This window comes from Desmodus rotundus, chromosome 7, assembly GCF_022682495.2.
Source record: "Desmodus rotundus isolate HL8 chromosome 7, HLdesRot8A.1, whole genome shotgun sequence".
Taxonomy (NCBI): Eukaryota; Metazoa; Chordata; class Mammalia; order Chiroptera; family Phyllostomidae; genus Desmodus; species Desmodus rotundus.
The window spans coordinates 26038622-26065508 of record NC_071393.1 but is presented as its reverse complement, the minus strand read 5'-3'; the positions used below and the strand labels follow the sequence as shown (position 1 = coordinate 26065508).

At 45.9% G+C, this 26887-nt stretch overlaps 1 protein-coding gene across 6 annotated transcripts in view; it reads left to right on the top strand.

Moving 5' to 3' along the window:
• The first annotated feature begins 2939 nt into the window (after positions 1-2939).
• Positions 2940-26887, top strand: part of SNX19 (sorting nexin 19) — a 37601-nt gene continuing 13653 nt past the window's right edge. For 3 of the 6 annotated variants that reach the window (XM_024557270.3, XM_045192737.2, XM_045192740.2), the window contains exons 1-8: positions 2940-5141; positions 6914-7052; positions 8081-8181; positions 8299-8418; positions 10280-10410; positions 11617-11713; positions 12210-12390; positions 14873-15002. In XM_024557270.3, the coding sequence (XP_024413038.2) occupies positions 3444-5141; positions 6914-7052; positions 8081-8181; positions 8299-8418; positions 10280-10410; positions 11617-11713; positions 12210-12390; positions 14873-15002 (2597 nt within the window). In that variant the 5' untranslated portion in view covers positions 2940-3443. Of the gene's footprint in view, positions 5142-6913; positions 7053-8080; positions 8182-8298; positions 8419-10279; positions 10411-11616; positions 11714-12209; positions 12391-14872; positions 15003-15962; positions 16363-16463; positions 21117-24260; positions 26885-26887 lie in introns of those variants that run through there. The other 3 variants (XM_045192738.2, XM_053928005.2, XM_045192739.3) reach the window with 3 other exon arrangements.

Below are 26887 nucleotides of genomic sequence, written 5' to 3'. Positions count from 1 at the left end.
TCAACACCAAAAAAACAGACAATCCAATTTAAAAAAATGGGTAAAGGACCTGAGTAGACACTTCTCTAAAGAGGGCACAGAGATTGCCAATAAACATGAAAAGATGCTCAATGTCACTAGTCATCAAAGAAATGCAAATTAAAACAGCAATGAGACATCACTTCACAGCTGTCAGAATGCTTATCATCAATAAATCAACAAATAGCAAGTGTTAGCAATAATGCAGAGAAAAGGGATCCTCACGCACTGTTGGTGGAAATGCAGACTGGTGCAGCCACTGTGGAAAGCAGTATGGAATTTCCTCAAAAAATTAAAAATGGAATTGCCTTATGACCCAGAGAGTCTACTTCTGGGAAAATACCCTGCTCTAATTCTAATAGCAGTAATTCCAAATCATCAGTTCTTCTCAAGTCACCTGTCTAATCAGTGTCATTCCCTTTAGTAGGTTCCTGTGAGTTCTGTTTTTGAGAGAAAATCGAGATGTGCCCTGAGCCCACCCCCCCTGCCCCGTAACACAGCCTCTTGCTGCAATTCCCCTTGCTCATTGTCCCTGCTTGTTTTGTCTGACAGACTACACCTTCCTCTTCCCCTTGCTCTACCTACCCTACATTCACCTAAAAAAACTTTCTTACATCTTTTTCTTTTTCCAATTTAACGGTGAACTTTCTATGAAGACTTTATTGGCACCAGCCAATTCCCCACTTAAGCACCACTCCTTAGTGTTCCCATTTCCTTGTACATACATCTCCTGCAACTGTCATCCTACACGTGATAATGTTCAATTGCAGTGAGCTAATTTGTGTGTCTCTGTCCTTTAACTCGACTGAGAGCCCTTGAAATGAATTACTGTGTCTTATTAGTCTTGTTATACCCAACACTCGAGGACTATGCCTGTAATGTTTTTGAGAAAAAGTAAGAAGGAAAAAAGGAACAACCTGGAGAGATGGTGAGCACTGTGGCCAAAGAGCCAGCCTCTTCCCACCACATTCACATCAAACATCAGGCCTGCTTTTCACCTCCTCCCAGTGATTAGTCTGTTTGGAGACTGGGGTTTGCCTCAGTGCCCTAGGCAGAAACTCACACCAGTCAAAATGACAAGTGCACTGGCAAGTTCATCTCAGAGCTCTGCTTCTTCATCAAATCCACCTCAGAATCAGGAAGGTGCTCTTGGCTACCTTGATGCTCCAGACCATCTGATTAGTTGACACAGCACCCACTTCAAAGTCAGTTTCCTACTACTCTGAACAGTCCAGATTATGCTGCGGAGTAACTTTCTCTTTGAACTGACACAGGGAAGACTTCAGAGCCTTCATCAGTCCCTCGCTTACCCCTTTCTTTATTTTAGTTCTCAGTTAGGTGGTAGAGATATTTCTCTAGAGCCTCATTGTGATCTTCCAATGGCCCCTGAGGACAATGGAATGGTCTGGGAGGACAAATACAGGCAGTTCCCATTTCCCCTGTTCCTTTGCTGTGGGAAGGAGAGCATCAGTGGAGGGACCAGCGTTCTGGGATCTCAGGGATGTGCCCAGTCTGCTTTGTGGACACTTTGATCCTAAATCAAAATTTTGCTTTAGAAGCGATAGTCATCAATTATGCCCCACATCTGAATAGTTCTTTTGCATTAAAAAAAAAAATCTTTACCCCAAACAGTGAAATGAAGATGAGAGAAGCAGCCAAACTATGCCTCTTGCTGACACAATTTTGGGTGGGAGTTTGCCTGAAGATTCCTCTAAGTATCGGGGAACTAATGTTATAATGACGAAAGGCTGCTAACAGTATGGAGAATGCTGAAATGGGCCATCATAAGCAGATTTATATAAATCATGTACAACCTGTGCCAAAATAAAAATAAATAAATAACCACACTGCAGACAGAGGTTCTAGGGACCAAGATGGGGAAAGGAGCCTGCCTCACATGAAACTGGCACAAACATTGTTACGCGTGGTCAGTGTTACTGTTAGATATTTAATCTTTTATCAGTAGTTTTGTCTGACTAGACAACTGAAGGAACATTTACTAAACAAAAACAATAAAACATAGACCCCATTCCAAAGCAAATATATTAAGAGAATGGTCTGAAAATATATCTTCTACCTTTGCCTTCTTTTCCTATATATTTGGAAAGGAATGAGGAAGAAGAAATGAAAGGGAATAGAAAGCAATTCTCACCCTTGACAATTCAGCATAAAAGCTACCTTCTCTATTAGGCCCCCCTTAACCACTGCAACCTACAGTGACCTTTCCCGTGAATACCTGTAAGATTTTGCATTTTACTGTATCCCATACTGACTTGCATTATTAGATATCCACTAACGATCGAAGGACTCATCTCCCCAGTTAGCTGCAAGGTCCTTGAAGGACAAGGACTGCTTATTCCTCCACACTACCTTCCAGAGTGATTGACTATAGCAGATGCTTGAAGAATTTGTTCGCTTGGATAATGCCACCAGCAAATAATTCCAAATCACAAGTATGATTTTGCTATATAGCATATGAAATTTAAGAAACAAAGCTATCTTTGTATTAATGTTTTATGTCTTGTATTTTGCAATTCCTGAGAATAAGTTCGGAGAGCTGCTTATTGAGGGTGACGGGGGTGCATTGGAGGAAGCCAGTGAACATTCAAAGGTGTCCGTTCAATGGGAAAATGCGCACATGGGATTAAAATAAACTGGATTGAGAGTCTTTCCTAAGCAGTAAAAGGTGCTGGTTGACGTCATTTAACAATCAGAGCTGGGAGTCTGGCTCTTTGGGGGTTCCTTACCACTTTGGCAATTTGTGTACACTCTCGACAACTGCGCAACCTGCACCATCGCAGGTCGGGAAACCGAACTGCCACGGTGCCGTCGTGGCGGCTCCTCAACACCAGGGGACGCTGAGCAGCACCGCGTCTGCGGGTGCACGGCCGCTCTCCCAGCATGCCTTGCTCCCGCCGACCGCGACCCGGAAGCTGTCGTTGGCAGCCGCCGGCCGGCAGCCCCTGCAGAATCTGGGCTGCGGAGCTCAGTCGCCTGTCCCAGCTGCTCCGTCCCGGCGAAGGACCTCTCCGAAGCCGGAGAAGACACCATTGAACCCACCACGCGCCCGGGCTCGGTCTGGACGCGCCGCCCTGGCGGTGTGTGACCGGTCCACTCCGGCCCGGCCCTCGGCGTCTGTAAGTGTTCGGGGAGAGAGCCCCTACGGCCCTGCACTGCCCTCCGGAGGCTGCGACGAGGCTGTCCTACCGCAGCATTATGAGAGCCACGGAGCGAGGGTGGGAAGCAGAACTGCACCTGTCGCTTTGCGGGGCTTGTAGGATGTCGAGGGCCCAGAACCTCGGCCGGGGTCGCGAATAGCACCCCAGATTCCTAGTATCTGGGACAAAGTTATGCCCCACTCCCCAACTCCGAAATAAAATAGAAAGAGGGCAGTCATCTGTGGCAGTCCCCTGGGCCTTTCAACCATGCAGGCAGAAACAGTGTCCTCGTTACAGAAGACCTCAGCTGTGTCCAGCTATGGCCTCAGTGACCTGCTCAGTAGCCGGAAGCTGATGGCTGTCGGGGTCGTGCTTGGCTGGCTCTTGGTCATCCACTTTCTGGTCAACGTGTGGCTTCTTTGCCTTCTGTCTGCGTCACTCATGGTGCTGGGAGGATGGCTGAGCTCCAACACCATTGTGGGGGCTTCAGGTCGACTGCACCTGGAACGCTTCATCCCAATGGCCATCTGCCCCCCAGACCCTGAGGCAGAGAGGCAGCTGGAACAGGAGATCAACCGCACCATCCAGATGATCATTCGGGACTTTGTGTCATCCTGGTATCGCTCAGTGAGCCAGGAGCCAGCGTTCGAGGAAGAAATGGAGGCAGCCATGAGAGGACTGGCCCAGGAGCTGCGGAGAAGGATGGGCATGGTGGACAGTCATGCTTTTGCCCAAAGGGTTCTGACTCTCTGCGGTTGTCACCTGCAGAGCTATATTCAGGCTAAGGAGGCTACAGCTGGGAAGCAGTGTGGTACAGTTGAGCCCTCCCAACTCTGGGAGTCATACTGCAGGACAACTGCCCCACATCCTGCGGTACAAAGCTCCAGTGCTGAGGTTACCTACACACGCGGCATTGTGAATTTGTTGCTTCAAGGACTAGTGCCAAAGCCCCACTTGGAGACTCGGACCGGACGCCACGTGGTGGTCGAGCTCATTACTTGCAATGTGATCTTACCACTGATCAACAAGCTGTCAGATCCTGACTGGATCCACCTTGTACTTGCGGGCATCTTTTCCAAGAACAGAAATGATACAGCAGTGGTTAAACCACTCTGCCCAGCCAGTGACCCGGAACAGCCCTCGGTGCCCACATCTCTGCCGCTGGTCGTTGAGGTACAGAGTCCGCCAGAAGTAAGAGCCCCTTCTCCAGCTGCAGCCCCAGTGCTCCTAAACTGCAGTGAGCCAGAGGGACTATTGCGCTCCTCCCCAGAAGTTGAAGAAGGCCATGAAGCTATAGAGGGAGATTTGGGTGGAGTGCCAGAAGAAAGAAAACTAGGGAACAACTCATCTCATTTCCTCCACCCCGATATCCGAGGCCCTCTGTTCCTATGTGAAGACGCAGAGCTGGAGTCTCCACTGTCTGAGCTGAGCAAAGAAACCATCATGCTCATGACCCCAGGCACCTTCCTGTCTGACAGGATCCAGGATGCCTTGTGTGCCCTAGAGGGCTCCCAGGCTCTGGAGTCTAAGGATAGTGAGGGATCTGAAGGAATTGATGGAGCAGAGACTGAGGAAGGTCCAGGAACAGAAACAGAAACAGGCCTGCTGGTCTCCATGCTGAATTCCTGCCCAGAGATCCAGATTGACACTGCAGACAAGGAGGTAGAGCAAGATGTGACCTCTCTTACACCTTTGCTGGCGAGTCCAGAAAGGACCTGCCCGCCACGACCCTCATGCTTAAAGAAAGAGCTTACCAATGGCGCGAGCTCCTTAGACCCTAGTCTGCCACAGGTTCTGCTTTCCTCCTCTCCGACTGGTCCTCTCAGCTCAGCCACCTTCAGCTTTGAGCCCCTGAGCAGTCCAGATGGCCCAGTTGTCATCCAGAACCTACGTATCACTGGCACCATCACTGCTCGAGAGCACAGTGGTACTGGATTCCATCCATACACACTCTACACGGTGAAGGTAATGGGGTTGGAACTGTGGTCACCCACTCTGGGCTTGGAATGGGTTTGGAAAGCAGTCAGTGGAGCTAGGGTTCTAAGGGAGAGAAGCTACTCTTTGCTGTGAGTCTGAAGTTCATTGGTAGAGCAGAGTAGGCTTCCATCCAATACCCACACAAACAATCCTAGAATCTCAGGGTTAGGCTACTAGCTAATAATAGGCTACTGTTAGGCTACTGAGGGTCATACTGTCCAGTGATTCCCAAAGTCTAGAGCCTTGTCCAGAAATTCTCTTTCCACACCTTTTTCCTGCTAATTTCTTTCCGTTTAAAAATACTAGTATCTTTTGTACTTTGTTTTGGAAGGAAGATTGTTTGCCCATACCTATCTTGGAAGACAGTGAGTTCCTCGTTCCCAGAGATGTTTAAGCACAGAAGTGCGAAGCAGAAATGGTATAAATGGGGTTTATGTATCAGTTATCTGATTCAGTTAGAGCAGCAGTTCCCACACAGGCTCTAGCATAGGCTGCCTCCAAGTCTCCTGGAAAGTTGTATTTAAAAAAAAAAAAACAACTGAGGACCCAGTTTTGGAAAATGTCATTCAGAATATGTAAGAGCTTATCAGAACCTATATATTGAAAAAGAAGCCCAAGTGATTTGGAGGGGCAGCCAGGTTTGGGGCTGTGTCAGTATTGATGGTCCCTCAGGGAGCAGAATATTCCCCAGAAAGCATTATAACTTCAAGGTACTCCAAGTTTAAAAGTCCAACCTGGAATTTTCACCTGTCTCTTACCTAGGCCTTTTGTACTGGTCTGATGGACCACTTTGCTCATGTCAGCTCATAATGAATTCTTCTGTTTTTCTCTCTGCCTCTAGACATTTTTAAAACACCAGCCGCAAATCCCACCAACAAGGAAATCATTTCTTCCATCACTTGCCTACACTATAATACCACAACGGAACAGCAGTAACCTGCTTCTAATGAGAACAAGCACATACGTAGTTCTTCCACAGCATTTCATTGTATTTTAACTGCTCGGTCAAAAAGTCTTCTCCTGTGCTGAGTTACAGCTTTCACGCTGTTCAGGGTGTTGGCTCGGGGGGAACATATAGTACACCTTCTCTTTTCCCACATACTGCCCCTCCAAGTGTGTGAAGACAGCCAACTTTAACCCCTTACAACATATCCAGTATTCACATGACTTCTCAACATTGAGATGATATGTACTTAGGAAAAAAAATATTCACTTCAGCTCCAAGAATAATTCATCTGCCCTGAGCAAAACAAAGACATATGTCCCTTTAATGCATTCCCAACAAATGATTTTTTTTCATCAGCTGTTTTGAATTGTTCTCCCCCAACTAATACACATAATCACAGGTTGAATATAATGGCAAAATGGTTCCAACACCGTAATTCAGGGACGAAAGAGGTAGTATCATTCTTACCAGTGTTGCACCTTCCATTTTATGCTTTGTCTTTGGGATTTGAAAAAGAGTTATGTAGCCCTTTGTGTCATTGAAAGTGTTTGCAGGAGGGAGCTTTCAGATTGAAGGAGCAGGGAGCAGTAAAACTCATTTTTCCCTTTCTGGGCCACATTATGTTTGGAAATGTATCTAATTCCTTAAAAATTCAGTCACTCTTGGAATATGAGTTGTCATTACAAGTTAGAGCAGCAGCCAGACCTGGCAGGTTCTGGAACAGAATAAGAACAGATCCGTTCCTTTACCCTCACTCTCCTCTTACTGTGTGGCTATTGAGCTGATGTAGTGAACAAATGTATTCACTCAACAGTATGAGACGGTCCTTGATGGCGAGAACAGCAGCAGCCTGCAGCAGCTGGCATACCATACTGTAAATCGTCGCTACCGTGAGTTCCTGAATCTACAGACCCGTCTGGAGGAGAAATCGGATCTACGAAAGTTCATCAAAAGTCAGGAGTTTCCCCAGCCCTGGAATACCTGCTTGCTTTTCACTTCTAGCCACCTTGATCTGAGAGGCTGGTAGCCTGTTGGTTTGTGGGAGGGATGGAGGCAGAGAATGCAGCATCAAGGGTCCTTTGCTCCACCCCTTCTCAGTTTGCGTTCAGGTGACTAGTGTTTTAATACTGGACAGCATTGGGCACACTGTTCCTGAGGTGCTTTTTTGTCACTGAATGCTTTGTTCTGCGGTCCCATTTAGTTTAAGCTGAAGAAAGAAGCTTTCACATTTCTGCTTATGTCTGTGACGTAGCTTGAGGAGTTCAATTACCTTTTCTAGGTTCATAGATGAATTGCTCTTAAATATTAAAATATCCAGAATCCTTGCCAACTTTCCTTTAATAGCCAGGCTTGTTTAAGTATACTGTAAGACATAGGGAAAATAAGAAAATGCAATAAAATTTAACTCTAAAAATGAGCTAGTAAGCAGCTACTTTGTTTATTTTAAAAAAGCTAATGATCACCCAAATAAACATTTTAAAAGCTTAGGCATAATTGTGGGTTTCAGTTACGTATTTTTTTTTTTCTTAATAACAATAGCCACTCCTGAGCCAAGCTTGAAAATATAGGCCAGGTTCTCTTCTAAGCACTTTATACATATTTAGCTCATTGAATTCTCATAACAGCTTATGAGATAAATACTATTATTATCTCCGCTTTACAGAAAAGAAACAGAGTCAGAGAAAGAGTAAGCAACTTGCTGAAGGTCATTATAGGTAGAATTGGATCCTAAATTTAAACTTGGGCAGTTGGATTTCAGGGCCCTCATTCATAACCATTGTACCGTCTCACCTCTTATACATTAATATTAACAATAATGGGAGTAGGTTCTATGTATTATATTTCTGGGGTATATTTGGAACTCCTGAAACGAAAAATCCCAGGGAAATACATTCATCAGTTCTGGTTTTTTACATATACGATGTGTTTTCTGTGGAGTAGCTGTTAATGGATGTTAAGTGCATGAACTTTTTTTTTAAAGATGTGAAGGGTCCTAAAAAGCTCTTTCCAGATCTTCCATTTGGAAACATGGATAGTGACAGAGTAGAAGCCCGTAAGAGCCTCCTGGAGTCATTCCTAAAGGTCAGCATCCTTCCGTTTTGGCTCTGCGCTCATTTTACCCACCAGATACCCAAGCCAAGATGGAGAGATCTAGGGCACTGAAATTTGTCTTTGAAGTGCTTCTTGTGTCTTTTGCAGCAACTCTGTGCCATTCCTGAAATCGCTAATAGTGAGGAGATGCAGGAGTTCCTCGCTCTGAACACAGATGCTCGCATTGCCTTCGTCAAGAAACCATTCATGGTCTCCAGAATAGACAAGGTACCAGCAGGGCCACTGTGCCCAGCCTTAGTTTCTCATCAGAGTGGAGGCAGTGCTTTAAAAATAAGGGGAGGAGGGTGGCGAGAGGCAGCACAGAGGAGTCAGTAAAACATGGACTAGAATTTTCAAGACCTGTTCCCAAATCTCGGTTGGGTCATCATCTTGCTGAATTACAGTGAGCAACTATGAATATCCCCAACACTGTAAGTGTGCCCATGTCTCCTGGGGACATAATTCTAGAGGAGGGATGTAAGAATGTATCTATACCTCCATAGATAGGTAGGGGCAGGAAGGTCTTTTCTGGAGGGGAAGGTCATTCCCAGGGTTGGTCACTCAGGAAGGAAGCTGCTAAGGCAGGACACTAAGCAGGATTTAGATTGGTGTAGTGATTCTCTGCTGGAGAACAGAGTGTGGGGAGACTTGTACCTTCTTCAAGAGGGTATCTCAGGACCTCGGAGATGGTAGGAGGATATTTGTGTCACACGTTGGAGCCTGCAAGCAGTGATTACTAACTGATGTTACAGTCTCCAAGGCAGAAGTCTGAGGTTTATGTTTCTCAAAAGTTGTCGCGTTTTAAAAGGTTAGAAAACACTGACTCAGTAGAAGAGGTTCTTCCCTCTTCTCATCTAGACTTCAGGGGATGAAAGAATCAGGTGGAATCTCACATGATAGGAGCTAGGACACATTCACTGCAAACTAGAGAGAGACGCACAAGGTAAAATTCCCAGAATTCCATGCGGATGTGTTCGTTCACTGACTCTTTGGACATCTACTTACTGCCTGCCTGTTTAAAGCTGTGACTGTACTACCTGGTCGTAATACAATAGCGAACAAAATAGATAAGGACTTCACTCACAGACCACAATTTTGTGAGCCTAGCGAGCAAGTTGTATCTTCTAAGCCACTTTAAACACGGTCTGCATGCTTAAAGTGCTCCCCTCTGTGTCCTTTCCCTCATTCGTTAGGCCGGAGTCTTGACTGTACTCTCACTTGGCCATTCCGGCCTTGTCCTCGCTCTGCTAGCCGAGCCCTTTTAGAGGGTTAGCACAGGGATGAGCTGAAGAAGCCGCGGCGCTGCTCCTAGCCAGCAGTATTCATCAGTGACAGGCACCAAAGGAAACTTACATGTCTCTTCAGCATTCCAGGGTTTCGTTTATACAGTTTTTTTAGCAAATATTTAAATGTCACTGTCCCATTCTGAGAAATGCAAATAAATCTTACTTTTCACTGAGGATAGTTTTGTTAGTCTTTCTGAGTAGAGAAGTTTATATCAACTTCAGATTTCTTAATTTTGACCTGAGTGGTTTTTGTTATTCTTTCTGTACTTAAAGAAGAAAAATTGCTTGCATTAACTGGAAAAGCCAGCTCTTTCCTCTGTGTGAATTACTCTGAACATATTCCTATTTTATGTGCCTCTCGACTATATTTCTGATTTTGGTAATCTTCACTCTTTCTGTTCCTCATATATTCCCACCTAGTGGTGTATTACTTTGTTTATTCACATTTTGGTGAATGTATCACTTTGGAATCTAAAAATTACTGTTTTATATACAAAGAAACTGAAAATGAAAAATAGTTCACCAGCCTGCAGAACTCTTAGGTTTTTATTTATCCCATTGTTTCTTTCGGATTCTTTTCCCATGATGTTGTTTGTCTTAACTCTGTGAGAAAGTTTTATGGCCATAGAGAAGAGGGAGAATAGTTGCCACTTAATTATTAGGTTGTATCTGACTGTGCTGATGGAGAAGGCTCCCCGAAGTAGCCCAGCTATTGCCCCGTCCTGATTGCAGAAAGCACCAGGAGAATACAGTAAAGCTCATTTGGTGGTTTCTGTCTGACCCTGCACCTCTGACCCCTGCAGATGGTGGTGAATGCTATCGTGGACACCTTGAAGACAGCATTTCCTCGCTCTGAACCCCAGAGTCCCACGGAGGAGCTGAGTGAGGCTGAGACAGAAAGCAAGCCCCAGACAGAAGGCAAGAAGGCTAGCAAGTGAGAAGCCCTTCAGTCACCCGGGACCCTTTCCCATTCCTCAGATTGATCCCCAGTCCTCAGCCAAAGCCCATCCCCAACTCTCAAGCTCTAGAGGAGAGGAGATGAGTCATGCATACTGGTTGCTCTGCCCAGCCAGACCTCGGACTCCTCCCAGCTCCACCAAAAGGAGCCTGAGACCCTGCATGGGCAGCCCTGCTGCGAGTTTGTCTTGCTGTGGGGACCCAGGGCCCCAGCTGGCCTGGCATTTGGGATTAGAAGGAAAACTCGAGGATATGGATATTCTCCTTTTCCATTTTCCTGGAAAATCGAGATGTTCTTTCCTATTAATAGCTAAGGCCTACAAGTGATCTCTGCTTGCCATCATTCCTGGAACTCTTGGCTCAGAAGTTGCGTGCACTAGCCATAAACAAGGGAGGGTAAGAATGGACACCTGCAAGGCCCACTTAGTAACTGGCCATTGCCACCACTCCTGTACCGGGTCCCAGATGTTCCCTGGCAGCACTTAGAGCCCCATGTGGGAGGAAAGGGCACCACCACACTTACCCTTACTGGAAATTTTGTGTCTGCATCTGGACCATTATGGAGAGAGAGGATGTGGGAAGTGGAGAATGTGTGTGTGTCTGTCTGTCTTGCTGTCTCCCTGCATCTCTGTCCATGCTTCATGGGCCAGCAATAACACAGTTCTTAGCCTTTTTTTACTGGGCCCATACTTTGAAGGGTGACCATAGGCCTGTGCTTATGCGAATCCTATTCCTAAAGACAGTGAGGTTAGCACTTGCAGTCCCTTTCCTGGCTTTATTTGGAACACGGGGAGAAAATGGGTGTGCAAAAAGGTACTGACACAGCAACAAAAACCTGTGCCACTCGTCTGATCCTCAGCAAATATTTAATGAATGCGTGGTATGTGCTAGCCACTCTTCTAGCCTCTGGAATATAACTATGGCATTTTTACATTAGCAAAAGCACTTTTGCAGCTGTACTGTTGACAAAGCTTAGTGCAAGATTACACTATTATTAAAATTTCCAGAATATATATTGTTTGGGTGATTTCGGGGCCAGATCTGTTCTGGCAACTCTGACCACCGTAAGCTCCCAGAATAAGTGTAGATACATTTGTTTTGAGGTATTAATACTTGTCAGCCCTTTCCATAGGAATCAACATCATAAATTACATTCTGTTTTTGCTCTTTGTTTCTGTACTAGGTCCAGGCTGAGGTTCCCATCCAGTAAGATTGCTCCAGCACTGAATATGACTGAACCACATGAGAAGATTCTCTACTGTCTCCAGGAGAGCAATGTGGTGAGAAGTTCCTTGAGAACTCCTGGCATTAATAGCTGGGAAGTTGGTCCTGCAGGTACAGGCACTTGGGACATTCTCCAAAGTCCGAAAGGACTTTGTTGTCTTGCTAAATGACTTACCAACATCTGCATCTCTAATTTTTATTACAAAAGTATTTTATCCAAATGGTTGGAATCACTACTAGTTCTAGGCTGGTAGTTTGACTTCTCAAGGGTCATGGGTGTGGGATAATGTATGGCAGAATGAGAAAGAAAACCAGTTCCTGAAAGAGAACAGATAGCCCAAAAGTGTTCGCAGCAAGTAAGAATATACAGGCCTTTGTTTACTTGTAGTCTTGGTAAAAAATAAAAGCTTTCCTGAGGTGGTCACAGAGTCCATCGGGTTTTATGTTCCTTCCCTATATTTGCAGGGAAGGAGCAAGGACAACCTAGAGTGCTTTGGTTGCCTCTCAGCTTCCTGCATTCTTTATGTGATGTTTCGCTAACTCTTTCTTCAGGAGTCAGAGACCCTACCCATGTCTGCCATGGAATCCTTTATTGAAAAGCAGACGAAATTACTAGAAATGCAGCCAGGAGAAGCCCCAGAAAAAGATCCTGACCATGTCCCCAAAGGACATGTGGACGATTACTTGTCAGATGCAGCCGTGCCAGCCCAAGACGTCAGCAACGGTGATCCAAGTGAGTGACGAGATCTCCGCTTCCACCCTGACTGGTGTGATTCAGTGGGTTGTCCTTCCTCCCTCAAACTGAAAGGTCACCTTCGATTTCCTATCAGTGCACGTGCCTGAGTTGTGGGCCAGGTCCCCGGGGGCGTCTGAGAGGCAGCCCATCGTTTCTCTCAGCACATTAGTTTATCTTCAGTTCGGCTGAGTAAGCCACAGTTAAACATCAGAGCTTGCGGTACTGTGCTGAGGGCTGGGGTGCAAAGAAGAATATAACTCAGCCCCCAGAGCTGAGTTGAGCAGGAGAACAGGGCACAAAGACAGGGAGTTCCAATCCCACAAAGTAAGATCCATTCTTGCAATACGGTTACCTTGCTGAAGTGCCCTTTGGCCTGCTTCGGCCTGTGTTTGAACCGCTCCCTTCGCTGTTCCCTTAGTGCGTGTGGTACCACTTTCCTGGTTGGTCCCTCGTCAGCCCCTTTTGTTGGCTCCCTTATTGGCCTTCTAGAGCTTTCTTTTTGGCTCTCTGTTATTATTCTGCACACTTCACCTGGGTGATCTCATTTGTAGTATGGGCTGACTAACACACGTGCTGTGATGCCTAATATCAGATGTAGTGTTTCCAGTTGCCTCATGGAAATCTGCACTGAGATGTACCACAGGGCACCTGAAATACAACATGTGTGAAATGGAATTCATCTTGTTCCCTAGATCTGTTCCTTTTGTTTTATTTCCTGCCCTGGCAAGTGACACCAGCTAGTTACCCAAGGAAGGGCAGGGAGGGAGAGGGGGTGAGGACACTACCCTCTCCTTGGAAGCATTTGAGGCAGGGCAGGTTTGCTTCCCAGAGGAATGAAAAGGAAGCATTGGGAGTCCTGGGTATTGGTAAGTCTGTTGAACTAGAATTTATAAGAAGAAAAATTTTCAATTCCGCCAAGATACAGGCTCCCGCTGAACATAAAGATCACAAAATCTTGGGTTCAGAAGGAGAATAAAAAGTTTGATTGCATGAACAGTCGCCTGTACCCTATGTACCCTGTACCTGACCGGCGCCCTATGGACCTCAGCTTAACTATGTGCAAACGGAGTCACAACCCCGTCTCTTCACACATACCTCACTTGTCAAGTAAATGAAGTATTTCTACACCAAAAATCATCAGAAAACTCTAAGAAACTATAAGTAAGAGGGACTAGGTAAAACAGTCTAGCTCGAATCAAACCTGTAAATTTTGAATATCCTGTATCTAAAGGAATTGTTTGTGCTTGCGCCCTTCGTCTAGCCCTGAGAGACTCAAAATGCTCATTGATAGAAAATTTGCCGTTTTTTTCAAGAGCACCTGGTGCCTTGTTTGCTTTCTTATTTTTCACTGTTATGAAAATTGTCGCCACATGGTGGCAGCTCTACATAAATACTAAACCTGAGAAAACAATAGAATTCAGGAGGGTGACTAAGGATGCTATTTCCCAAGGAACTCAAATACCACATCTTTGAGCGAATGACTGGAAAGCGAACACATCAGCTCCCATGCACCCTTAAAATATAGTACAGAAGAAAGAAAATATACATTGGGTGGAATTAAGAAGATGGTAAGTTTTATTTCTAGCAGTTCATCCAAGTCTGAAGTCATTTATGTTCTAAAAAGAGTATGTGAGGGCGGAGAGCACGAGCAAGCTAAGAGAATACCCATTGGTGCTAGACTAACAGAATTACTGTTGACGATTAATTATAACATGAAGCTCAGCAGTAACCAGATAGCTAAGGAACATTATGTCTTCCTAAGAAAGTCTCCCAGGAACCAAGGTGGTGACACGGAATCCCCTCAACAGGGTTAGAGAACAGATGCTTCCAACCATAAAACACATCTTTTCAGGAGACTTCAGTGTAGCATGGGTGTGAGCCCGTTGGTGGCCAGCCTTTGAAATAGGAAAGGAGTCAGTCATTGTCCTGGCATTTTCCCAAAGGGGTAGTGCTTTTCCTAAACCCACGTATTGTCTCAAAACCAAACTGAAGCTTCCTGGATCCCAACCCAACAGCTCTGTGTGATGGGGATGCTTTCAAAGCACTTTTTAAACTGGAACATAAATCCCAAATCTTTCCCAAACCTGCTGCCCACAATATCTCTGTGATCTTTGTGGAGGCGAGTGGAACCAAAGTACGGAAGAGGCCAGGCCTTGCCAGTTCCATGTAGTCACTGGTTGAGAGCACTTCCTGGGACCAAATATATCCAACTCTCTGGGGGACATAAAAAGGAACAAGCTAAGCAGGCAAAACAGTTGTATACAAAGTCTTTTTTAAAAATTAAAAATTTTTACTAAGGGTTGTAAAGAAATGCAGAGCCTACCACTGAACTTTTTAGACAAGAAATAGACATCTCTGGACATGATATAAGAAATGCTGGATTATAAAAATACAAGGTCAGATAAAGGTAGAGAAGACCCAGTGCCTTGAAGTATGTTCCTCAAGTATGAGTCTCTTCTGATGTCTTCTTATTCTCTAGGAACAGAGACAGAGTTAGCTGACACAGCCCTAGATCTGCTCCTCTTGCTGCTCACGGAACAGTGGAGATGGTTGTGTACGGAAAACATGCAGAGAGTTCTTCATCTTACCTTTGGGACCTTAATTCAGAGGTAAGGCCGGTGAGTTCTTCACATTAGGCTCTGAAATTGGACAGGGGTTGCTGTGATACTGAGTTCTCCACTAGGAAAGGAAAGGGTAGAGGCCAGGGAACTTGTGGTCATAAAGGAGGATAGTCTCTGTTGCAGAGGTGCAGGAATGAAGACTGCCGAGAGAGTCTTCTCTAAGACCTCGGCCCTAATCCACCGAGTACAGACCCTGCCTAGGGTTTTAAAGTACTTCAGCTGAACTCTTGCTGCTCTGGGGTCAAGTCTCCACCCCGTTCTACCCCCACACCCTCTACCTCTCACCTTGTTTCGGTGGACATTTCTCTTAAATGACATTGTATAGTCCGTGACAATAAGAAAGATGAGGAGAAAACCAATCGGCATTCTCATAGATTATTTTCACTGAAAGTGATGTAAATACTCACAATTAAAGAAGCACTTAACACAGAATAGTTCAAACTTGGATTTTATAATTCAGGCTTTATAATCCTAATACCACCTGAATCTCCTGAAAATTTGTACACGGGTGGAGTATTTAGCTGCTGCCTTGTACGCATGTAACTGCCGCAAGCTTTGCTACACTGAAGAGTACTATCTCTGAAGCAGACAGACACACATAGAGCGTGAGGGTTGGCCACTCTGGTTTGGATTCGCTCTCATAAGACGTCCTGGCGAAATGAGAAGCCAATCCTGACCTCTTCTATTAGCATGTGGCTCATGCTAACAGGCACTCCAAAAATAAAAACATCTTTTAATGGAAGAATTATATATCTCTTCTACAACGTGTAGAAAATCCATCACCAACCGTTAAATCTTTCCTCTCACACTCAAAGTTACATAGGGTCAGGAAGGCTTAATAAGCTTTAATCATAAAGAGACTAAGTCAAGGAAGGGTGCACATTTATATTTGCTGACTGCTTCTCATACACCAGCATCTGACTGCTGTTTGCATGTATTTTCTTGCAGCAGTGAAGTGAGATAGGTCGCCCTGTCTTACAAAATCAAATAAGAAAGCAGGGCTTGGCAAAGCCAGCTAACCTGCCCACGGCAGTAGTTAACGACTCACCTGGAATTTGAAGCTGGATGCATACAACTTCCAAACCAATGTGCTCTTTCCTACCTTTTATAGCCTGGTGACTGGCTGTGTGTGAAATCCCCGTAGAAAATGCTGACTGGTCTCTGTGCCTTTAGACTTTCCCCCGTGTCCCTTCTGCACACTCAGCTCTCTCACTAGAGTGCGCTTTCTGAAAAGCAAGTGTGAACACATGCTCTGCACTAAATGTCCTCCAGCGGTACTCTGTTGCCTACAGAAGTGATTTTTCCAGTGTTTCCTAGAGCTCCAGGATTCCACAGAGGTGCTTCAGAAGCCACCTTAGAAGCTAAGGGGGAAGCTAGGTGGGCTGTGATCCAAAGAAATCAGTTCCATTTTTGTTTCTCCTCACTTGAGGATATGTTTGTTGATTTTAGAGAGAGTGAGAGAGAGAGAAACATCAATTGGGTGCCTCCCGTACATGCCCCAACCAGGGATCAAACCCGCAACCTAGGTATGTGCCCTGACTGGGAATCGAACCAGTAATCTTTTGGTACGCAAGATGATGCTCCAACCAACTGAGCCACTCAGCCAGGGCTGACATAGTTCCATTCTGACCAATTTAATAGACTGGGGGTCTAGGTAAGGTTTTGTTTCAAAAAGGGCTCCACTGTGTTAAAATACGTGTATGTTTATTCATTCATTCATTCCACCTCTTTTCTTTCTTGGCACAATCTGGCCCCAGCCACATTTCCAATTCTCCCCCATGTAAACCACCCATTGTTGCCTGAGCATTCCGTGGCCTCTCTTCTTCGAGGCCCTTGCTGTTCCTCTTGTTTCTGCCTGAGTAGCATCTACTCATTCTTCTACCCCCTTCTGTGTCCCGTGCTGTCTCTGTTCTTGTCTGCTTAGCCTACTGCTGAATATTTTTCCAAAATTGAGCATTGTGTCATTTATTCTATGAAACTTTCTATGACATCTTTCCCCACTTTCTGTCAGCACTAAGGAGTCCTTTCTCTCCGCACACAGTTTTGGTAATAATTGATCTTACGTGTATTACAGAAATGATCTACTTTCCCTTAACTAGTGGTTCTCCGCTGGGAGGCATTTTTCTCCTCGGGGGTATTTGGCAATATCAGGAGGCGTTTTTGGTTGGCTAGTCCGTCTAGTAGGTACAGTCCAGGGATGCAGCTAAACCTCTGTACTACACAGGACAGCACCTTCCCGACCCCAAACAACGGTGAATTGCTCTGCACAAAATAGCACTAGTGCAGAGGCTGAGAAAGCGCGCCCTGGACTGCCAGCTGTTTAAGGGCCAGAACTAGCATCATTATATTTCCAGCAACCGACACAGGGCCTGGGCCATAGAAGATGTTCATTATTGGGTAAAAAGATAAACATTTCTCTTCTCAATACCTTTCTACTTAAACATAGAGGCTCCTTATGTTTTATTCCATCACTTGTGAATGTTGCTAATTAAGCCTTCATTCCTCTTCTCTATTAGGGTTCCCTTTGCCTATCTTCCAAATGCTTTCAACAAATGGGAAGATTCTAAAACTAGGTAGTATGTGATAATTGATCACCTCTTCCCCTTTGAAGTAATTTATGTGATGAGTTGGTTTCAGAACACAATAAATTATTTAGTAGGAACAGAAAAATGTAGATGAGTCAGGAGAAATTCAAAAATATTAAGATGCCTATGTAGAAAAGGTAGGAAGAAGCTTACCTGAAGTTTAAATAACTCAGCATATTAAACAGCTTGGGTCAGTACTGAGTAAAGTAGAAAGAAATGTATATTTGGGAATCACAGGCAGATCATGGTAGAAGGGGTATTTTGTGCGGCTGGGGTCCATTGAGATCTAAAGCAGGAGACTTACATACACGGTCCTTGCAGGCTGTGGGAATTCCAGGCCAGGCTGCATTACCGCAGCGGGCGATGATTATGAATTCTCTGGAGATGGGGAAGAGCAACAGTAAAGTGGAGTGGGTGCCACCTGAAGGAGCAAATGCGTTGTGCATGGGCACTCTAGCTAACTACTTCTTCATCTGATGGGCAGTAGCGTTCATCCCACTCTACCTGAAATTGCTTATAACTCTCTGTCTAGCTAGGGAATTGCTTTGGTCTTATTCCTTGTTCATTGAAAAAACAGTAAGGGCTTGTCAGCAGTGAACAAAACAGACATAGTCCCTACTCTTAACGTACTTTACAGGCTAGTTGGGGTGAGAACTGAGGGCCTTAGACATGTGTGGTGGAGCCAGAAGTCGAACCCAGGTATTCCAAAGCCCAAGTCCTTGTCCACTGCAGCACACTGCTACTCCGCTGTATGTAACCTCCCTGAGCTTTGGTTTCCTCATCTGGAAAACAGGAGTAATAATGGTATCTATGTCTTTGGGTACAGAACACGTCCAGTAAATGTTATGTCTTAATATTTGCTCTTCAGAAAAAGGAAAGAAGGCTAAAAAGTATTTTCTGTTTCTATTTCCTTTAGCTAGTGCCCCCAAATTTTTTCCATTTTTTAACGTCTTCAGGCAATCCCTGTTGTGCCTGTCCTTCTGAGTTACTCAGAATACACTTGGCCCTCTTCTCAAATTTCTTGTGCTGGGTTCAGTGTTCTTGAAGCTTCCTTAACATAGGAGTCAACAAGTCATGGGTACCTGGAGGAAGAATCCTGGCTCTAGACCAGCAAGTCCCCGTGTGCATGGTGCACACGGAAAGGTTGGGCTCATTTCGGGGTTCCGGAGTCGGCACTGACGGTCCCGTCGGCTTCAGGACGTTTGCCGTCTGGCAAACGTCTGTTGAGTTTACTTTGTGCAGACACTGTGCTGAACACGGCAGGCATACTGTGTGAGATAGTCCCCTCCAAAGCCCTGTGAAAGAGGTATCAAGATCCCCAATTCAAAGATGAGGAAACGGAGGCGTAGGAAGAACGATGGTTGTTTAATCAAAATCACAGTTTACAAGTATACCACAGGGAGAATTCAAGCCCAGGTGTGTCTCATTTTCAGCTGTAATGACTATCTCTCAGGGTCAGACTTTTGCCCCGTGATGTGAAGGGATAAAAACCAATTCAAAACTCAGTTTGTAAAATCCAAACTGCATTTCCACATATGCACACTCGCAACACAGAGGGCACTGACCTGTCCTAAAGCCAGCCTGTGATACTTGTCCCTGACAGCTTGCCTTTTTTTATTTTTAAAAAGAGGTTCGTGCAGTGCTACATTCTTTGGCTTTGCTTTGGTAAGCAAATAAACTGGAATTTGATAGCTCCTGAAAGCTGCAGCCCTCCCCCAGCCCAGCCTGCCACCACTACTCCCAGGAGAGGTGGCATGGCCCCAACCGGCTCAGTGTTGGCCTCCTCGAGACTGTCCCGTGACCACTGCCCAGCAGGCGGCATGTCTCCTCCCTCTCTGCAGCCACAAGTGTCTGAGCTGGGCCCTTTTGCAGAGGACTTGCATTCTTTTCTTTGAGCTCTGCACTTCAGAGAGAAGGGCCGTTGGTGCTGGGGCCACAGGCAGCTCTGGCCACTTCTCCAGTTATCTTGATGAACACACTGCAGTTATCAGGAGTAGAACAGCCATTAGGACTTAGATGTGGCCCCTCCTCCTGTCGCTTTCTAACCTCCAGCATGGTCACCGTCAAGAAGAGAGTTGCTTTTTCCTGCTTCCAGCTCTGTTTACTGTCTTCGCTGCCTCGAAAGAAAGATCTGTATGCAGAGCTCCCTCAGACTCCAGGGACTTCTGTCAGACCTTAAGCCTTCGTTCTTGTTCTCCTTCTGTCTGTGTGTCTGTCTCTGTCTCTCTCCCTCTGCCCCTTCCTCCTCCCCTCCCTCCTTTCCTTCCCTGCAAAGAAAAATAAAATAAAAAAGAGTAAATTCAACCTCATGACCCCTCCTGAGCCAAGTTGGGAAGAGTCCTGATCTGGGCCACCTCCATAAATCTCCCTTGATTGTTGACTGTGTGGGGAAGGTGGGGGAGGGGAGCTGGAGAGAGGTTAGATGCCCAAAAAAGGCATTGTTAAGTCAAAGGGGAGTCTTGCACACACGCGCCTGACCTCCTGTGTCAGCTTCTGTGCCGGGAACATCCAATTATGTAAGAAGGAGCACTCCTTATTTGGAAACAGACAAAATGAGGGGAAGAGGAGTGGGGGTGGCAGTCCGTGCCAAGGAGCAGATTCAGCTTGCGCAGACTGCTCACATCCGAAAGCCGAGGAACTGGACAGTGTTTCTGCTCACATCAGAGTCGGGCTCCGGGGGCTGGACAAGTGTGTACGCATAGATTAGCCCGGGTTGGAAGGAAGGAGGGGAGAGGCACTGTGCTCCACTGATGGTGGGAGGTTTGGGGCCAGAAAGTCCAGCCAAGGTAAGGAGCGAGATTATTATGGAGTACTGATGTAGAGCGAAGGAATGAGAAGCAGCTGGACCAGCTCCCCGTTGGATGCCCAGAGTAATGCCACGGTAAAAATATGAGCCAGGCTAGCAGTAGAGTACTCGAACACCACGTCCCGTGGCCATGCCCTCCCCATGGCCCCAAGATGGCATCAGACTCTATGTCAAAAGGGCAGCAGACACATTCCTGGCATCTGCGTCAGGATTTCTCAGTGAGAGAGAGAGAGAGAGAGAGACACTGCGTGTGTGTTTGTAGGAGGCATGTGGGAATGCTATCATGTGCCAAAAAGAGTAGGGGAAAAAAGAAGATTCTGTGATCTGTGGGCAAAGGAGAATAGAAAAGTCTGTGAAGTCAGGATGTATACAGAGTGGAAGAAGAAAAGAAAGACTCCATTAGGTTTAAAGAGTTCAGCAAGCAGCAGACCCAGGAGACAAGCTCTGGACTTGATGCTAGGCCATGAGATCATTTCCTTACAAAAGAGGTCTCTCTACAAAGCATCCGCCCGGAAAGATCAGGAGAAGGTTTGTTGTTGCAGAGTATGGGACCCTTGGAGAGTACTGTGCTGCCATGGGGGACCCTCGTCTTCCCTAGGGACCATTGTGAGCAGAGGATCGTGAACTCTTCTGCCTCCACCCTTCTCTTGGGTTACTGCAGAATCCTAGGTCTTCTCTGAGTATAGGCTGTTCAGGGGCCTTCCCTTGTGGCCATGTCTGTGTAGCAGATGGACAGAGGGTCTCTCTGACACTGGTTCTCTTGTCGGGGAAACCCCAGGCCTGCTACCAAAAGGACACAAGCAGTTGGAGCAATACAGGAGCTGACATTTATGAAACACTCATGACACCAGCTGAGCCGCTGTGTCCTTCATGTACTCATGTGCAGTGCGTGTCTGAGAGAGACATGTGTTTCCCCATTTTACAGGGGAGGAAAAGGACACTCAGGTCACATGACTGTCCCAGAATCACAGAACTAGTAAGTGCCGCCCTAGATCCCACTGAAGTGATTCTGGCCTCCAAACCCATGCTCATTCTCCTCCAGGCTGCCTCCCCGCTGTTCCAGCTCTCTCACAAAGCAGTGGCCACTAGAACCAGCCTCGCTCGACAGTCCCTAGGCCTTATTCCCCTGTGATCTTTTGCTGTCTATGTCACTGGCCTTAGGGACACATGGCAGCGTATGAATTCATTTCCATCTACATATTCTGATTTTATTCTTACAGCACTCCAGGGTCAGAGATTAGAGTCCCCCTTGGGTCTCTATCCTACAATGTAGGATAGATTCAGAAAAATCTATGATTCAGAATGATTCAGAAAAAGATGACTGGAGTTAAGGATTTATAGTTTCCTAGGAAACACTGATTACAGCTTTTTTCCTTTGCTACATAAACTTCTTTTTCTTTCAGTTCAGCTCTGGTGCCCTGTGGTTACACCAGATCTCTTTTCTGTGAACAGCTTCTGTACAAAATCGCACACTTTTGCAAGAGCCCCAGATACAAAATTGTCTCAAACTAAGTCTTCAAATGTTGCTGTCAGATTATTTCCTGGCCCTCCGATTGTTGACTCAGGATGCTTTTACAGGTGCTGAGAGTAATTTTTTGCAGTGACAGTTTGTTCCAGTTATATTGTGCTTCCTCGGTTAAAAGGAGCGCTGCCTGTCCCGTGCCTCTTCACTAGCCCTTGACAAAGGGAACTTCTTGGCTTGTACAGACTGGGCCAGCATGGTCCCAGCAGTCCCCCTACTACGTGAGTGGCCTCCTTATCCTATTTCCTAGGTGTCACTTGTTCTGCACCCATTTCAGGATGAAGACATCGTGCCTTCCCTGTCGTGTGTGACAGTGTTTATTTGAACACATCTTTAGGGTTGTAGCCGCTGGTGCCAGCTCACTGGCTGTGTGCCTGTGCATGTATGTTTTTGCACTTCTGTGTGCAGTTCATGTTCTTAACTTCTCATACCTCCGAGGTATAGAATTAGTCATCATGATAACCGGTAAGAAAACAAAAAAACAGAGTATCACGAGGCATTTAAACCGCAGGCCCGTTATTCCAAGTCAGGCTGCCGGTGTCTCTTGCCCGTCTCTAACTACGAATAGGAGCCCAAGACAGTTGTTGAGGATGTTTCAGACTGTTCGCATCCTGAAGGCAGGGACCAAGTCTTACTCACCATTCTGTGGTCAGCACCTAGCCCTGCACGTGGAAGGCACTTAATAAATCTGTCAAATGAATGAACAGCACATGCTCTTCCAATGGAATCAGTCCTCTGCGTATCACTAATGACAGTCTCAGGGGTTTCTGACAGTTCTGGGGGACAAGAAACTCAAATGTACACAATATCCCTTACATCTCTTCCCCACAGCTCTTTAATGGGGCAGCTCCAATTTCCAGAGCCACATGGGCCTGAGCAAAGAGGGTTCTCCTTCCAGCCCTTCAGGCCGCCTCCCGTTCTTGTGACACGCTCCTTTCCCAGAGATCACGTGCCCGGTTCCGGCACGGCCTCCCACTAGGAGTCCCCATTAAAGCTTGCCCTCTCTGGAAGCCTCTCCGGCTGTTGTGCCTTCTTAACCTCTTTCCTTCCAGATGGGGAAATAATAATATGGACTTTAAAGTCACACAGGTGTGAGTTCGAATTCTGCTTTGAGGGCTACCCTCTGTGTAACTTATAACAAGTCAACCTATCTCTGCCTCAAGTTACTCTCATGAAGTTGGTTGGAAGATAAGACATAATAAACGCAAGCCTCTTGGTGTATGCCTGGCACATGGTATCTCTCAATAAATGTGAGTCCTTGTCCAGCTTTACAAGCTCCATATTTCATTTCCTTGGGGACTCTTATTTGCTATGTCAGTAATGCATCTGATGGAGAATAGATTATGTTTACATTGTAGACATAATGAATACAATATGTTTACATTGTAACGGGTCTTTGGAGAGGTCTTTATAGTGAGCTTGCTTTGTGATCTGATAATAGTAAAGACCCTGTGAGACAGAAAGTCTTTTCTGCATCCTTTAACCATGTTCTCTTCCTTCATATTGTCCATCTCTGCGTTCCATCCCACCTTGTACATATACTGAAGACGTTCCCCAGTCATACCCAGAGCAGAAACTCTGGGTTTCTTCAGAACCAGGGAACTACCTACTTCCTAGCCCAGGCACTCCCAACCCTGTGCCTTTGCCTTCTAGGAAACGCACTTTATTTAGTTTGCGTCACGGTGGCGTCTTCACAGACAACCTTAGAAAGGTATAAGATTTGGTGCCTGTATGTATGTATTAAGGACTTGCTTGCCGTGTGCCAGCTTTTCAGACCTAGTATGGCACTCTGCCTACCGGAAGGTCCTTTTAGCTTCTTGCGAGCAATAACCTGTGGAGTCAGAAATACCAAACAACATGAAGTCAGGTGACGTGCTGCTTGTCCCATGCAGCACGGGGTGAATGTTAGGTGGGCTTTATAGAGGAAAGTACGTGTTGAAAGCTAGACCTTATAAGATAGGTATCATTTAGACTGGTTTAGGATAAAGAATATTCCTGGCACTGAAACATTTTTAAAGATGGGAGTGGGGCATTTTTGTACTTTTAAATGAAAAGTAACCTTTAAATATATTTTGAATATTTTCAGCCAGCCCCTGTCTGAATGTGTGCGCTTACACACAAGACAGAGACCCCTTCGTGTTGTTAAAATCATGGAAAGCCCACCAGGCTATTTATTGCTGCTTGGGAGAGTTAAGACAGAAATTCTACCTCTGGGCACCAGGAGGCGCTGAAGGTTAAATAATAACCATTCACACTGGAAGGAGGATGGTTTGCAATGTTAGGTCCTTGTCTTAGGGGTGATAGTAATCACAATTATTTGCGTCTTGCTCCAGGACTCAGAGACTACTTACTTACCTGTCCTCTCCCTGGTACCACTAGCTTTTAGAGGAGCCAGTTTTTTCATCTTTACCCTTCTCTGCCATCTGATCAGTCTTCGACACACACTTGCATCTCTGAGCAGGGGGAGCTCTCAGAAGTCATCCCTGTGAGTGCTTGCCATCAGTCAAGGATTCCGTGCTGGAGCTGGTTCACTGAGAACAGTTTTGCCTCAGGAACCTAGACGGAACCAGAGCGTCTACACTGATAAAACCAGCTGGACATCTGAAGTCGAAAGATTTTGTCAGTGCTTTCTGTAAACTAGTTTGGCCTGTACCCAAGGCCTTTTTGGATGCCAAAGTCCTAGATTCACATCTGCCTGAGGAAGAGGTTGTCAGCGTGGATTGCACTGATGGTGGGAATCTGATCTGCCTGTGACATCATCAAGGGCATTGACCGTTGCTTCTTGCCGTGGACAGAGATCATTTGGCTTTTTCCTGTTAACTTGGTTTGGGGGAATTCAGCTGTCCCCCAACAAGTATATGATGTATTTTAACACAGTGTGTTTACTTTGTGAATGCAGCTTCAGGATGTCAATGAAAGAACATCCAGCATAAAAAAAAGTCATAGGAGTTTCTGTGAGCCAAACTGATAACAACTGCTGGAGGCAAAATCTAAACAGATTGAGAAAATGCTCCGGAGAAGGGCAGTTTTGCAGCTTATTTTCTATGTTAGAATCCAAGGAGATGTAAGGAGGGCTACATGAAATCCATTGGTGGTAGATTGATTAGGGAGGGTGGAAGAGGCACAGCAGGGAGATCTGTGGAACTGGATGAAAGGTAAAATGGAGAGACACACACTTCAGGACAGTTAATAACACTTAACTGTGTTAAATCTTGGATCACGTGGAGATGATCCATGGTCTACAAAGTAATAGTGTGGTCTCCTGCTCTGATGCCAGTGGTGGTGCCTTCGAGGGGCCTGGAGAAGAAAACTACCATATCAAAGGTATGTTACCTTAGATTTACAAAGACTGTAGACAATTGCAAAGGTAAAGATTGATCTTTATCAAGGAAGCCACAGGCCTAGAACATGACTGCCCACTGTGACCCACTTCTAGGTAGGAATGTTTCCTTCGGACGGCCCTGTGTGGTTACTTTGGTCTCTGGATTTGTATGGCCCACCATGCAGGCCTCCCTGACCTTTTCAGATTTAGTATGTGACCCCCTTTTTCCTCCACCAGGACAAGCCCCTCCACCATCTCCTCTCTCCCCTTGTTTTCTAATCACAAGTGTTACCCTCAAAGTCGCTACAGTGTGGCTGCTCATTCTATATCTTTAGTATCAGGATAGATAATCTTGTGTTTGGAAAGGTTTTAAGATTCAGCATGTCTAATGGAAACTGGAAACAAATATATTTTGGGAGAGCGATTCATGGTAGTCACTTTTCGTCCTTCCCCATGCCCCTCCCAGTGTTTCTCCTGCTTTCTTAACTTTGACATCTGCTTCTCATGTTTACCCTTTGCTCTCCTTCCCGGCTGGTCTTTTCAGCGTCCTCCAGCCATCTTCACAGCATATTTTGGAACTCGACCATGCCTGCTTATTGAAGTGCAATCCCTAATTCTTGTACTTCGAATCATGGCTGAGCATACTCTAAATCTGTGATCAGCAATAATTGTAGATGTTGAGGACCAGCCCATCCAGTGCAGCAGATCCTCACCTCCCTCCTCTCCTGCAGTGGTGCCTTTGGCCCAGGGCAGAGCTGGCCATCTGCCTGTGCGTAAGGTCACCAGGAACACCAGGAGGTCTAGTTGTCAAGACAACCACTACGTTCCTGCCTCTTGCTCTCCTATGTGTCTTGCTTTCCTTCCCGGTGCTTCAGCTTTAGTTCACTCCCTCTGCCTGCCCTTTGGCCTCCACCAGACTCAATATTCTTCTGAATGGATAGTCATTTTAATCAGCCTTTCCCTCCTTCACCCACCTCCCTGCCCTCGGTGCTGAGAAAGGAAAGGTTCACAACTGCTACCGGGTTCCCGAGAACGAGCAGGCTTGCTACTCACTTGGGACCAGGGGAGGAAGGAAAGATCCATTTTGGACCCTGCAGTCCCTGCAGTGCAGGTGTCATTGGCTGACATATAGAGATCTAGTTTTAGGAAGGATTTCGAAATAGTCTTCTAATTATTCATAACTCCACAGGGTCGATCCTCCCTAATCTTTTTAAACACTCATCAGAAAAAGGGCTCACTGTTCTAATATTTACATCCCCGAGGCTACTAGGAGAATGATTTTTGCAAAAGGGGAAAGTGAGGCATGAAATGCAGAACCTGCTGGTACTTGAGTCCCCTGGATCTGACAGGGTCTTTAAAGAGGCGCCAGGGGAGTGTTTCTCTAACACGTGCAGACGCATGCTCTCTGGAAATCGCCTGCGTTCTCCTTTCATCTGGATAACCTTTGACGAAGGCCAGGCAAGAATTAGCCCATTTCGTTAAGAAAGAAGCCAGAACTCAGAGAGTTCATTTAGCTTTTAAGTGGTCAAGCCAGGTTCCAACCTCTGTGCGTCTTTTCAGTGTCATTTTCACACATCACGACACCCTGTCGGTGCGAATTCTTTGTCGCTCTTGCAGCTACCGAGTTTGTCTTTTCCC